The 16,208-nt window shown below is 36.2% G+C and overlaps 1 protein-coding gene across 1 annotated transcript; it reads right to left on the bottom strand.

The window, feature by feature from the left end:
• Nucleotides 1-6,389: 6,389 nt before the first annotated feature.
• LOC129271188 (uncharacterized protein C3orf26 homolog) lies at nt 6,390-14,785 on the bottom strand. The gene is made up of 5 exons (XM_054908560.2): nt 14,676-14,785; nt 10,553-10,698; nt 9,628-9,757; nt 8,724-8,959; nt 6,390-8,091 (listed from the first exon to the last, which is right to left on the bottom strand). Exons 1-5 carry the CDS (start codon nt 14,746-14,748, stop codon nt 7,831-7,833), a joined length of 846 nt encoding a protein of 281 aa, XP_054764535.2. The 5' UTR covers nt 14,749-14,785; the 3' UTR covers nt 6,390-7,830.
• Between the last annotated feature and the right edge of the window lie 1,423 nt (nt 14,786-16,208).

Raw genomic sequence — 16,208 nt, 5'->3', positions numbered from 1 at the left:
AGAGAATGATGGATTAAGCAATTACATATTGATAATTAACTTTAAGGTGAGGCTCAGACGGTGTCCCGAAATGAATAAAAGTTTCAAATTTCGACTATTCTTCTGTAAATTATATTTCAACAATGTTTAATAATTGCGGGGGTTGCTGATACGTGGGTGTGTGACAATGTGTGAGGTTTGGGAACTGCTTTAATAAAATGTTTAACACGAATTTCAAGTTTGCTTTAGTAGATTGATATTTCACCAGCATGGATCAAAGCCATTCTATATTGATCATTGATATTTGCTATTGATCTTTCAAGTTTTTATAGACGAGTTTACTGAATGGTGGCATGTAGACAACGTGCGGTTCCACCGAGATAAGTTTATTATTCGACAGGCACGAAAAATGAGTATATCTGAGTAAACATCTTTTGGAAGAGTTATACCAAAGTTTTCAATTTTCACTAACAGATGTGCACGTTTTGTAAATATTCATTACAAAATTAAAGGCCATCATAAATAGCATACCATTATTCAATTTTAGTATTATCTACCGGGAATACATGCAATTGTCATAACTTTGTTTATATTCATTGAAAAAAATTGCTCGGACAAGACGTGCCGTTCAAAATAGTGCTCACGTTCGAGAGTGATTCATGTTTGTTTAGGGGAGGTGATGAAGTTTGTTCTAAGAAGAAAGATACATGTAGTATTTGACATGCGCTGGAGAATCTGAACAAATAGGGTCCTATACATAAAAAAAAAAGCCTACTTAAAGTTTTAAAGGGGAATCCAACCCAAATAAAAACTTGTTTTTGTAAGGAAAAGAAATATCAGACAAGTTAATAGGTGAAAGTTTGAACAATATTGGACAAACAACAAGAAAGTTATGAATTTTTAAAAGTTGTAAATATTGGTAATCACTATACCCATGAAGACTTCAAATTGGCCGCATATGTGATGTCATAATGATGTAAGGCAAGGACTACTCTTCCATGTACTCCAATACATATTATGGCTAAAATGTCATTTTTCCCAAAAGTTTTATTTCAAATTATATTTTTCTTCCATGAGGACATAAAACAATATCCTACCTGGGTTATATTTAGATTACTGCCCCAGGGAAATGGGTACTTAGGAGAAAACCACAAATCCCTGATAATCAAGTACATGGCCTATGGGAAAGTTGTCCTTGCCCCTTGTCATAATTTACTTACCCAGTTGCCAATTTGAAATCTACATAGTATTAGTGATCTCAATTTTAAAGCAGCTATAACTTTCTTATTGCTTGTCCGATTTCTTTCAAACTTTCACCATTCTGCTTAATTTATTTTTCTCCGTCCCGGCCAACATATCATTTTATGGCCAAGGCTGGATTCCCCTTTAAAAAGGGTTCCTGCCTGCCAGCAGAATCTCAAGAACACCTGTAATCTTAATGCACCATGTAATCTTACATGCATTATATAAAATTACATGATATTGGTGATTTGGTGCATAAAACCTTTAATACAAATTTCCTGTGAGAAAACTTCCCCCCCCCCTTTTTTTCTAATATTAGACCCTTTCTGTTAAATTGCAGAAAAATTCCCGTCATAAAAAAAGTACATAATGATTGTTCTACAGTTTAATCCCAGGGTTGTCACGAGCCCGTTTCATATAAAGTAAGGACTATGATAACTTTATTAATACAATTATGGCAATTACCATGGAAACCTTTTTAAGATTGGCAGCTGAGCCATGTTACCATGGTAGTTGCAATAATGGAAAGTTACAACGGTTGGAAGTCCTTCGTGACCCCCCCCCCCCCCCCCCCAATTTGATTCGTGATTGGTGCTGTTACACAATAGTGTGGGGTTTTTCCTTCAAGGAATGTAATGAAATATAATATAATTACACACTATGAGCAATATTATAATATATGCATTTTCACCATGGCCAGATTTATCTAAACATATCAGTGTTGTCAGTTGGTGAACTACGATCCCTGGGGACTATGCACAATATCCACCAAATGAAAATTAAAAAACAGGCATAATATAGAATACAAATAGACCTCTAACTATAGGGATTTAGTCAGAGTGAGAGATATTTAATATCAAAACCACACTGAGTTCAAAATTGCTCAGACATTGTTCTGACATAGCTAAACTGGTGACCTTATTTCCACATTTTTTTTCCTTTTCTTTTATGAGGGCTTTGGATAAATCAGTTTCTTTCAATGGTGTTAATTACTTAATTAAGCGTTCCAATCCAATTCATTGCATAAATGCCCAAAACAAATATGAAACACTGTGTGGAAGTTAGGCAACACTTAGCGAACGGTCGGATCAAAGAAATAATTTCAAGTGGAGGTGATCATGAGATATTCAATGGAAAGACTGTTATCGAAAAAGGATTTTGATAGCTTTGAACCATTGTCAATTTCAAGGTTATGGTCGCTCTTCTGGAACCCACAATCATCGAAGCAATCAAATGAAAATTTAGAAAAAAACATATATATCTCATTCTGTATCGACGTCATCAAGGTCATGAAATAACACTGTTCCTCTTTCAGCTTTTTGCTACAATAATTAGGTCTTCGATAATTGTTGATATGATATAGCATTTTCAAAACAAATTGTACGTAGACAGCCACATGGAGGTCTAGGTCAAGGTCAATGAAAATGAAGCATGGGTTTGCAAAAGATCTCCTTAGAAGGGAAATCGGGAAATGGATCTTACCGGGTAATTCAAACCTAATTTATAATTCTCTTATTACACGTGCTGTATTGCCTACGTAAAGAATCTATTTCAAAATTGACTTTAATTGAATTGAATTTGCTGGAATGTATCTAAAAGGTAACTTATTATTACACTATCAACACATTTATCCAACTTGAAAAAATACATTTGCATACACATTCAACATAGAATCTATTCAAAATTAAATTAGTTACTAGGGAGGAGTCCCTATAGGCTACTTATTAATGGCATATCCCCTTCCTTCACCCCCTCCCAATAATTATAACAATGATTATAAAAAACAATAATGTATTGGGTGTGGGTTTTTTACTTCATCAATTGAAATCTTGATTTTGCTGTTGAGATGCCTGAAACCCTCATCAGAATTGCTGAGAAGGCTGACCTATCCCCGCAAGCTTGTTGACACTGTACAATGATCACTAATTAAAACATTATTCAAAGGTCATTTCTGCTCATGTGAAGAAAATTTTCTTTTAAATCTTTCTGATTCTCAAATAGTCTCATCATGCATGGCTTACTGTGGGTTGGTTATTTGCACAAGGCATCTGCGTAACTTGGAACCTGTTTTCCAAGTATATGCTTAACTGGCAAAAGATCAATAGAGACATGGGACCAAGAGTTATCATAAACAAGCTTCCAAACGGCAAGGCAATGATGCTCTGTACGGATTTGTGTTGAGATCAACCTTTGGTTCTGTTAAAGAAAGTCTTGCCTGATTTTGCGATTAATAAAATATACATGATCTTTGACCCCTAGATGACCTTTGGCTTTATTATCCTCATGAACAACGTGGTATTACCCAAGGATCATTTGTACCAAGTGTAAACATAAGTGATGAAGAAGTAAAAAGAAATAAGAGCAACTAGAATAAAATTTTGACCTTTTGACCCCTAGATGACATTTACCCTATCATCCTCAACACAAGTGTGGTATAACCCAGAGATCATTTGTACCAAGTGTAAACACAATTGATGCAGAAATAAAGAGATGGGAACAAGTTAAATGAAAACTTGACCTTTCGACCCTCAGATGACCTTTGACACCATCATCCTCCACAACACAAATGTGGTATTACCAAAGAATTATTTAAACCGGGTGTGATAGAGGTTGATGCAGAAATAAAGAAATGAGAGCAAGTTGAACAAAAACTTCAAAAAAGGATGAACAATGAACATGGCCTCATTTATCTTTTGACCTTTTGAACCCTAGATGACCTTTGACGTACCCCTAGATGATCTTTGACCCCATTATCCTCAACAACACACATGTAGTATTACCCAAGGATCACTTGTACTAATTGTAAACACAACTGGTGCAGAAATACCATCAAAGTATACACACCCTCTCGTAATCTTCGTTCAATCACTGACACATGCAGACTTTGCATTTCCCTATCGAAACTCTCCTCTGCCGAAAAACGTTTTGCTGTAGCAGCTGCCAAGACTTGGAATGCCAGCCCTCTTCCAATAAGAAATGCTTCCAGTATTCTTGACTTCATATCTTCCCTTCAGACATACCTTTTTCCTCAATAATTAATTTCCCTTTTTATCTTGAATATTGTGGTTAGTATTACAAATGTTATATTAGTATTCATAGATTGTACGCGCTATGGTACTTTTTGTTTTTAGCGCCTCTAAATATCCATTATTATTATTATATATATTATTAAATAAAGAAATGGGAGCAAGTTGAACAAAAACTTTAACATTCGTGTAACAGACTAAAAAAACCAACAGACAGGAAAAGTGATTCCTCCTTCAGGCGAGACAACTAGGGCTCTGCCGAAATTCGTTCAGGCAAGAAATAAAATCCTGAAGAAATCAACCCATGTTTTTGAGAAACAAACTTTTTGTGGCGTAAACAGATGAACTACCACAATTATATTTAAAGATTTCAGTGGCTCATCTTAAATCCTTAATCTGCTCCTACTTCTGTTACACTCCCAGTAGAGGCATTTCTTCAGTTGTTTTTAAAAAATGGATGTCAGCTCTCGAGTAGTCTTCTACAAAATAAGTAGAATTAATCACGCGTTTGTCTTGTTGTGGCATGAAACTGACTTGGTAGGTGGCTGTGGCACATTCAAAGAACTTCCAGCCAATCGAAAATATGTGTTTTTAAAGTTTGTTACCAGTTATAACAAAATTATGCCCACTTTTACTCTGGAACTGATTATATATAGAGTCAGATTAAATCACTTGCCTTGAATTTGAAGATACGTGTATAAGACAATCTGGCGTTTCATATGCAATTTCCTGTTGATTTCTATACAAGTATGTGGATAAAATCATTCGGTTACCTAACTGGGGGGGGGGGGGTTATAATTCACTTGGTCTCAGGCAGTTGGTCCAACTTTCAGATAGTCTAATACCACATGGTCTGAACACATATCATCTATACCAGACTTGGTCTAATATCTAGTCTAATTTTCATTTAGTCTATTGCTCAGATGGTTTTATTCTATAAGGATGACAGTATAGTCACAGATTTGAACATAGGTATTTGTAGGATGATTTAGAACATTACACAGTAAGATCAGAGGGTTGGGAGTAATCCCTGGAATTATATGTCTCAATAAAAGCATCAAATTCTATTACAATTTATTCCAAAATCAGGTCGCAGACCAATCATAAGGTGTGTGGTGGCATTAAATGGTGTAAATCTGGGTGGAAAATAGAACTAAATGGGTAAAATGAAATTTTTTTACAAGGTTCGTAGACAAACTTAGGATTAGACCATGTGAGATGAGACCAAATGGAAAGTAGATGATGCGGACCTTGTATACCAACCCACAATGCACCCTCTAGGGTAGTTGAGAACTAATATTTACCATATGAGATCACCAAAGGTTTCTTTAAATCTCTGCATGCGAAGAGGAATCTGATTGAATTTTTATGTGTATACATGTGTACACAAGCAGGATTCTAATGGACAGTGAAAATAATACTATAGACTCTGACTTGTCTCAAGAAAATCAAATAAAATATGGTGCAGTCCTCTACTAGAGGCATCACAGCTCAGTCGGTAGAGCGGGGTTTCATATCCCAGTGACCCGGGATTGATTCCCATTTGGTGCGCTAGTGCCCTTTCGTAAGCCATTTAATTCCTAATTACCAGGTCCCTCGGAGAGGACCTTACGCCATCAGTCCACTGGTTGCTTGCTTACAAGCATTCATGCTTTCTTAGCAATCAGATTTTAAAAAATCACTACCATCACTAATCTTAAACATAAAAATATGGCAGTTGTGGGAATAATATAAAAATGAGCTCGAACAAAATTCAATAAAATCACCACCCAAGTGTTTGCATGTTGAATTGAATTGATGTGCAAAAAAAATATGTGTCAAATGATTCTGATAAAACGTGTGTAATTGCTGAGAAAGTGAAAAAAATCAGCAAGGCACTCTAGCCAGTATTGGGTATGCATTCAGGCAATACTAATACACTGTCCCACATGAGTTTATCTATGTTTGTGAGCTTCAGTGGGGTTATTTTTCAGCTAAGATTTTGTGATTTCACGGAGTTGCGATTAGTTAATGAATCAGATAACTGAGAAAACTACAGAAGTAGACAAAGGGTGGCTTTCTCGATTTAACAATATTAACAGCTTCAACAAATTTCATAATTCGGGAAAAAAAACTGCAATAAAACAAAATGCAAACAGTAACTCTAAATGAAGAAATTTATTGTTGTTATATTTACTCGTTCAAGTCAATAAAAAATGTTGCACTACTAAAGAAACTTAATTCAGATTTTTAAATATTAGTTTTGTACTTTCTTATAACCAGGTCATGTACAGAAAGCAATTGAATCTATTGTATGTGTACAACCAACTGTTATTGTAAAGTCTGTGAAAACCATGTAATCCTTAGTATCACTATGTCATACTTATAGGGACCTTATTCTGGTATACTTTAATACTCTAATAAAACTGACACAATTCTCTTCAAATGTATGAGAATTCATGTAAATTACTTGACTGAATATAGTAATCTAGTAAGAAATAATCTAATTTTCAAAAATTAAATTCTTAAAATTGTATCTAAAGCAAGCCATGTGCAAAGTAGAACACCTTATCCCTAGGATAGGATGTCAAAACAATGGCAGTCCCATTTAGAGCATTGTTAGCATCTTTTCATAGTGAGATTGTCTCACACTGTGCAATTGCTGCAATCCAATTTGTAATAAATCACATGAGCATAAAATCTAAGCATTTCAACAATTATTGGATATGATAATCCATGGGTATACTTTACTCCCCCACCCCCCCCCCCCCCCCGATCTTGCCCAAGCATTGCATGGTCATAGAAATAAATTGCATGATGGTAGGTGATGGCTTAATCTACAAGTTGCATAGCTAAATTTTACTAATACATCTTATCTTTACATTTTATATGAATTGATTATAATGCTGATTTATGCATGATTTTAGAATTTGGCTGTAAAAGCCATGAAAACTTGTGAAATTAGTTTTCTACATTATAGACTCATTGCGCATTATCCCCCCCCCCCCTCCCTCCCCATCCCTTGGGACCATTAGGGTTACTTTCATACGACTTTTGTTAGAAGTTAGTCTGACATTTTTACCAAATAAAAGAGTTAAAACCATATTTCCTTATATTCTGATTTTGAATATTTATAAAAGCATTACCTGTTTCATGCCATATTTTGTATCTCTAGGCATCTGGGGAGTAATACCTAGCAGTAAACCTTCTAAACTTGACGTACATTCATATCCTTCCTCAACAACCTGATAAAGACTGGAAGATGCAGCACAGTGATCAATTCACCTATACCATGTGTGTGTTGTAACTTCACAGACATGTAATCAGATAGGAATATTTACGTCAGGGACCGATCTTAGATGTTAACATCTGTAGAAGTGACTAAGGCTGGTACCTCAAACCTCTGTATCAACATATAGCTTGGATTACAGGCGCATGCCGTAAGGTCGTGGGGAACGTTTCAAGATAGGACTTGTCAGATGTTTTTTCGGACAGTTACCAAAGAGTGCACTCAGCCAATCAAAGAGTAGACAAAGGTAGGTTGTCAAATCTGACTACTTGTCTGACAAAAAAAGATGATAGAATGCTTTCCAAGAGTGCCCCTTTAAAATAATCCAAAGCGGAGTTGTCCCTTGTTGGCTGCCGGTACTAAATGTTTTCTCAACAAATCAAAGAGGTCTTTCCTCAATTCCGGGATATCCACAAACTTTCTGAGCTTAGCATCCCGCCAGTTCCAATCCAGGATGACGTATTTCATATCATCTACATTAAATGATCCTGATTCAAGAAGACTGGAGACTCTATGAGGCGTTGCCACGGCAAACTGGACTCTGTGACTCTGAAGGTATTTCACTTGCTCACTGATCTGAGGAGATGAAATAAATTGGATAATAATGATAATCAACACCACAATCATAATCAACCAACTCATGCTTTTGCGAAGCACTCATTGATTTTTACACATTCCCTTGTGTGCAAAGTGAATGAAGGTGAAAACTAGGGAACAGATGCATTACCATACTTAGAGTAATGCGCTGCTGTACAAAGTGGACGGTGGGTTCCCAATTTCATGACAATGCCACTATCATAATCCTGATTATAATAATAGCTTTATATTGCATATATTTAGTAACTAACAGTTATACTACTGGACTTAACAAAATCCATTTTCATAGAGAAAAAGTTTTCTATAGAAAGATATAATACATCAATGAGAGGATCATAAGAATATAAATAAACACAAGGACAAATCTTACTTGTACAGAAACTCAAACTCTTCCTGATTCTATGGCACACATAATGACACATTCAGTCATGACTAAAATGAAATCAAAATGGAATATCAGACGTTTTTAGTTCTTTTACGAACGAGGAGAAAAAAAAAAGTGCATATGAACATTGACAGAGAGTGATGTATCGCCATATCATAGACTATTACAGCTTATGGTAATCCAGTCGACAAATGTGAAATATCATGCAATTTTAGATTAGACTTACTCGTAAATGTTTGGCAAAGAGCTTCGCTGTGACACAAGTCCCCTTGAAGGCCTGCGTATCTCTATTCAGATCTACTGCCCTTTTAGCACTAGAGGTGAGAAGCAGGACGATACAAGAATGGTTTGGTGTCTTCTCCTTCTTATGTTCATCAACCATGTCCGTCCATGTGGGTATTCTCCTTGATAAATACTCTGATACAGGAGCACCGTCACCGTTGAGCTGCAGAAAGCAGTCGTCTGCATGGCCAAGGTAAGCAAGGAAAAAAATATAGGGCTACATTCTTAGCTCACCAGCCCAAAGTTTTCTACATTGTATAACATATTACATTGGACTTTATTGGATTTCAGGGGCACTTCCATAGTTTACCAGGGCTTTGGGGGCTTTTTTTTGGGGGGGTGGCATTTCAGGGGCAAATTTGCACTGGGCCCCTGTGTACATTTTTTCTGAAAGCAGGTTTACAAATAAACTATTAAACGATCTAACATATTAGCATGGTTTTTCACATAAGGATGATTTGCAAGGTTTTTTTAGACTTAACATGAATTGGTAATCCTGATAAGTAGACAGAATACCTTAACAAATTAACTTTCTGAGGACATTGTCTACAGGTATGCATCATTGCAATTTCTTTTTGGCATTCATTTTGTTGTTGTACATTACTGTCATCATCGTCATGAGAATCCAACATGATAATTCCCTTTCTCGCTTCCCAGCAAAATCGTTTTCAGTTTGTGTCAAAATCAATTATACACTCTGAAACAAAAATCTGAAATAGTAAATTCAGGAATTATGGACACTGATGATTGTCTATGATATCTAATCAAACCTTTGTAGTAATGCTTTAATATTCAGCAAAGTTGAAACCATTATAATTTTCTACTATTTCAAATGGTACACAGCTTACCATCAAGAATAAGTTCTTCCATTTCAATGGTTGATAATTTCTCATGGAAGTATGTTGCCATGGATACTTGTAAATCATCTTTTGTTCCTGGCTGGTCACCTCTTGATGCTAAATGAGAGCTCAAATTTTTCTGTTCAAATAAAATTGTGAACACATCTATTCAAGACATGAATTGGAATGTATTTGGGAACATTAAAATTCAACATCAAAATCATGGCCATACACAGCCTGGGAAAAATTCTTAAAACTTTTTTACTATGTACATTTTCTCAAAATTTACCTAAAATGTGCATGAAATCCTTACATTTCAAGGCTGAAGTGCCCCAATGACAAGGTCAGTGAGTTGCTCTCTCACTTTCTAAGTTTCTTGCCTCCCCCCGGAAAAATGTCTGCGTACGGCGATGAATGTTTTCATTTGTGAATCATAATAGACCAGGATTTCTACATAAAGCAACAATAAGAACGCAGAACTTTGGGAATAACTCTAACAGATTTTAAGTGCAGCCTTCGATACTGTCACCATCTAAATGACAATTCCACACTTTCTTTCTCAAGAAATAAAGGCAGATACTATTGAAAATTTCTTTTCATTACAGAGATATAATGTATATTTTTGTCTTATATATGTACATGCTTCTTATAGATGCAGAATAGTAAGAGAAACATGTTTTTAAAGAATAACAAATCTATGATGAAGTTTTACAGGTTCTATTTTATGGCCACAAAATAACTTCCCTATAATGTTGCATGAATAAATTCCAAGTTAATGATTCATGAAAGACTTGAGTGAAAATTTCTCTCATTTAAGTGTGAATGTGCATGCAGATCTAGAGATCTTCTTTCAATTTACTGAGAAAATTGCATTTCATAGAACTGATAGATGATATCATTATAGGTAATACCAAGTATCCTCATTGAATCTCACCTTCTTTCGTTTTTTCTTTGCTTTCTTTGACTTTTCTCCATCTTCTGTTTCTGCTGAAGTTGGAGGGTGTTTCCTTTTGTTTAGTTCTTTATTTGCCTTTGTTAGACTTGATGTTTTCTTGAGTTCTTGTAAGGTTCCAGGCGTGGCTGTTGGGGGTTAAAAAAACCAAAGAATTGCAATGCTATGTAGTATTTAGCACCCGTGAAATCGCAGGCACATCAATCAAACTAATTGACAATAAAATTTACATTTTTCACCAAAAAACATAATTTCATGAATAAATATTATTCTATGAAATTTACTATGATGATCTTATTTTCAGATTGATCAAACAAATCAAATTCCTAATCTTTTTATTCTGTGCATAATTTTTTCTTCTGTTTTGGAGATGAGCTGAACAAAACGATAATGTGACAGACATTTTTGCCAAGAGAGGGTGCAGTTTTTCTATTCATATACACTGTTTGTTCAGGAATGAAGTTTGTACTGCTGGTTTTGATCAAAGCATGTAGATTTTTTCGTTCTCAATTTAAAGAAAAAAATGTCACTGCTAAAATCATATTTTCCAAAGTAGTGCCATAGGAATGTATTTTATTGATTGGTGCCATTATTTCATTAAATAGTCAAAGATTTGCTCATATGGTGAAATTCAAACAAGCCTAAAAATTGCTGATGGGCTGAATTAAGATTGTGAATTTATATCTGGCGCCACCACAGGAAACCCTGAAAGACAGTCAAAGCTGACCGACATCCTCATGGTAAGTATTTTTTTCTGATTAAAATAAATAACAAGTGGACACCTCTGCAGCCTCGCCTGCATGATGCAATATAGCAGCGGTGCTGGCTTAGAAAATAACTCCATGTAAGATGCAATGGCATAAATCCTTGCATCACACCTATTGTTTAGGGAGAATGGAACAACAGATCATCCCCCACCCGGAAAAATAAGTGTGACGCAAGGATTTACGCAAGTAGTAAGATGAATATTTTTTTCAAAGAGAGAGAAAAAATAATTCGATAATAAAATCCTATGTTTGTTGACCTTGACTACAAATCTTGTGTTTCGCCCACCCAGTCCCACAGACTTCATAGTTCTCATGAAGCATACTCAGTCACCCACCAATACAACAAAGATTACACTAGGTGATCGTGCCTTTGTTAGTGCTACACCCAAACTCTGGAATAGTCTCCCTTCCTCAATAAGAAACACATTATCTGTTTAATACCTTGTTTAAAACTAAACTAAAAAACTACCTTTTTCAAGAGAGTTTCAATGAATAAGTCACTTTTTATCATATGATTTGTAGATATAGTAGGCTTCCCTTTTCCCTTAAATATAACTTAACCGTACTTTTTATTTACTTATCTTGTTAACTATTTCACTTTTTAAGTATAGTAATACGCAGTTGAGTAAATGCATACAGAAATTGCGCAATTTAAATGTACTATTATTATTCTCTTGGAAGTTTTGAACTCAAGACATTATCTCGATGCCTTTGCCCTCCTCACTCCTAGAGCTTTGAAGGATCTACTACTCAAATACAAACTGCCTGACTTGAACTTGCTTCTTAACTCGAGTCCTTCATACCAGCAATAGAAGCAGGTCTTCAAAAGTAAAGTTCATGCTACTGTGAGAAAGCAGGTGGACAGAGTAATCTCCCAGAAATCATCCCTGAAGAATTGGATGGGAAAGTCAAAAGTCAAGGTGGAGGTACCGAACCTCCCGGTCCAGTCCAGGATCGCTTGAGACAAGCATTAATATACAGAGCACAACTCCTTTCTGGGACATATCTAGTACAGGCAAGAAGATGCAAGATCGGAAAGAGTATGAACTCCCTTTGTCCTCTTTGTAAGCTTGACGATGAAATACCTGATCATTTCATATCATCCTGCATCTTTCTTAAACATATTAGAGATGATTTCATACTGAAATCAGATATACTAAAAGATCACCGATGGCATCTGGAGCATTTTTCTTATAAAGCAACTACAACTTCAATTTCACTCAAGCTGTTCTTATTGCTTATGACTCAAAGCTCCCCTGGATATCAATGTTAAGCTATTAAAAGTATTACTTTGATATATATATTTAAAAAATCCATAATAGCCGCTCCAGTGCTCTCCTGGCCTGATGAGTCACTAACATTCAGTTTATATGATACTTCACATGCGGGTTGGACCCGACGATCTCCCAACCAAGCGGAGGGATGAGAACAGAGAGAGATGAAAATGTGACATGGAAATATCATTACATTTGTAAAAAGATTTCTAGAGTAATTGGAGGATTAAAGAGAGTCAATAAAATTTTACCATGAAGCATCCTTGTGAATTTATATTCTTGCCACATTTAAACTATTGTCTGATTATCTGGGGCCCATTTCTCAACACCTGGACAAGTTAGTCATATCTTTATGATCCACCAACCACGGAGTTAGTTCCAATCTTACTAAACCCGTTTCACGAAATGCTTCCTAACTAGAATCCCTTGATATCGATAGAAAGAGCAGACGGTACGTAGCCTTAGTCACAAAATACATGTAGCATCATTTTTTAAAAGCAAAAATATGATAAAACTGCAATTGTGATGAATTTAGAAATACATTTATTCAAAATAATAGCAGAGGCAAAATATGGACCATGCATACTCAAGCTATGAAGAATGGAGTATTCAATTGCGCGATTTGCATGCTGTCGCCAAGCGAAAGACAATGAAATCAAGATGGCGACGTAAACACGGAGGCAAGTTTTTCCCCGTCTTTTCATAACATTTTTCTAATTTTTTGAATGAATTCTTGTTTAAAAATGATATCAATATCGTAGAAATGTTGGAAATGAAGTTGTATCCCATGTACATGATTTAGGGCTAGATCTTTTAGGTGGAAAGTAGAAATCTCGTGGGCGAAAGTTTGAGGTTTTTGGCGGTGCGTGAATGGGATCGAATCCCTGGCTTCGTTGAGAGTAAGTGTAGGGTTGAAGATGATTATATGTTTGGAGTTGAAAATAAATGAAGTTCTAAATCATCAAACTGAAGGGGAATGAAGCAGACGCAAAATGAAGAGAACTTAAACCGAAGGAGTCTGGTAGTACACTGTTTAATATCTGGGCTATTATGCCTCAGCTTAACTTTGGATCACAGTATAATTTACATACATATTTAAATTAGAAATAACAACCAATCAAACTAAAGAAAATGGAAGGATCGAACTAAAATGTAAGAACCCAATTCATAAGATAAACCAATAAGGAATGAGATGAGATGACAAAGATGTCTGGTGATTATATAATAATGGAAGTAGAAACTAAGGAGTCAGGTGAGGGATGGAATGAGTGGAACACCTGGCTGAAGAGAGAATAGAGAAGGAATGAAGATGACAAGAGAAACACAGGAAAGGCATTCAGAGTAGAATGAATGAATGACAACTGAATATCATTAAACTCAAATAACCTAAGTCCAGACTGCAAGGGCAGTACTGAAAAGAAATGCAAATGAACTAAAGTCTAGACAGAGCAGAAATGTAAAACACCTGAAGAAAACACGAGTCAAAGGAAATAAACAAAATAGGTAGGGGGCCTAAATGACAAATTAACAATCCTACATAAGCATAAGTTAGTAAATGATTTTTACTCTCTAGAAGCCTTCTGGCTAAGTGTGCTTAGAGAGAGGAAGGGAGAGAGATTGCAAAAGAGAGGGGAATTAAGACTAAAAGAGAGAAATCGAAACTTGAGAAAGCGAGGAGATTGGGATGGATCCCACTCATTTTTTATGTACTACAAGTACTACAACAAGATCAGTGTGCTCGTCCATTCGTTCATATGTACAAATTGATGAAGCTACAGAACTATAGCAAAGTTCATGCGTCTGCGCACTTCAGTTTTTTAACTCAACTTATGAATAATTCATGTGCCATAGCGTTTCTATAGACTATACATGTGCGCGTGCGGAAAAAATATTCGCGGCCGGCGTGCCTCTTCTACGCTCACGAGATACTAACATATTTTCGAGTGATGTGGGACTGATACAAATTTCAGGCATGAGTGAAAGGGTAAAATATAGCTTTTCTAGTCACTGAATATGCTATCAAATGTCCACAATAATAATACACTACAATTAGATGCTACGCACCATCTATTTCTATATCTTGTCCTCCAGTTTTGTCGGTATCCAACCACCATTCGTCTCCAAGATCGTCTGCCATGCTGCCGCCGCGGCTGGGGTTACGCTGCTACATTAGAGTATAGTACGTAGAACTAGAAATGCATCCAGTCGTACGGGTTTTTTTTTTAATATTCCTCTTCTTCATTCTTTTTTTTCCTGCCGGGGGGGGGGGGCTTTCATTAGTCCCCTCCACTAAAAATTGAAATGAAAACTGAGTATTTATGGACAATATTGATGCCAAAAAATCGAGGAGCGAAATGCTTTTACATTGTCTAATGTCAAATAAATATTGAAGGATTCCGTGGACACTATACTTCATAGGGGGGGGGGGAGGTGACATGTATAGTTTTCCAAAAATTTTGAGGGGTAACTGCCCCCCACCTCCTCGCTGCCTACGGCCATGGATTGCTTCAGTTCTTCTTTTAGTTTCTTTGTCTTTGGAATTTCTGACATCCTCACCAAGAAGGTTCCATTCTGCGATGTTCTTGGCTCTTGGGATACATGGAGCCCACATAGAGTGTCGGTAGCAGTCTTTATTTATTCGACCCTAACGTTGTATTTGAGAGTTCCCTTTTCATGCTTTTGTCTAGTTTGTTATTGTACAACTGGTTGGGTTTTGAGATTGAAGGTGGGTTGATAATTATGTTGGAGGGTACAAATTCATGTGTCTCTTTGTACAAGGGGTACAAGGTCGCCAGCCTAGTATAGCCTTACTTCTCCGGACTTTCAGTGTATCCCACTTTAGTTTTTGTAGCATCTTGGTGACATTAGACTCCTCCCTTGCTGTATTCCGGCTTTAAAGTGAATCTAGCAGCCGTATGTTGACTCCCGTTCTAACTTGTCCTGGTCCGATTTGTGAGTGTGGATCCCAAACTGCTATGCAGTACTTTGGCAGTGTTAGAGATTTGTATGCAATGTCCTTTTTACGAGTGCTGCAAGAGTCCAGAGTCCCAACATCTTATTGGCTTTGAGTGAGATTTCAATATGAGTTGACCAACATAGGTCCCTTGATATAACTCCACACCGAGATATAAATGTTGCACTTCTTCTAATGTGACATTACCGAGCCTATAATTGACTGGATTGGTTTTCTCTTATGTAATTCTCATTTGATAGCATTAGGCATTGAATGACATCTGCCAATCCTTTTCCCATGTGTTTAGATCACCTTGCAATATTTCTGTGTCCCTAGTATTATGTATGTCTCGGTATAAAAAAAAACCGTCTGGAGTACATCCCAGAAGGAAGATCGTTGATATATGCGAGGAATAGGAGGGCCTATATAAATAAATCCATCATTTTTTTTCTTTTCTTATGGCATATGCAGGAAAAGGAGCCAGGCACATCTTTTTTTTATAAAGTGGAAAGCTTTTATTATTCTTAACTGTTTTGTTAATTGTTTTTACTTATCATGTGAAAATTGGATCCCCAAACGGTAGTATATACCATCTAGATCCTCCAGTCTGTGGATCGAGATCGACCTGGCATGGACTGCAGTAG

Source organism: Lytechinus pictus, chromosome 11, assembly GCF_037042905.1.
Source record: "Lytechinus pictus isolate F3 Inbred chromosome 11, Lp3.0, whole genome shotgun sequence".
NCBI lineage: Eukaryota > Metazoa > Echinodermata > Echinoidea > Temnopleuroida > Toxopneustidae > Lytechinus > Lytechinus pictus.
This window is presented reverse-complemented; position numbering and strand designations above follow the sequence as displayed.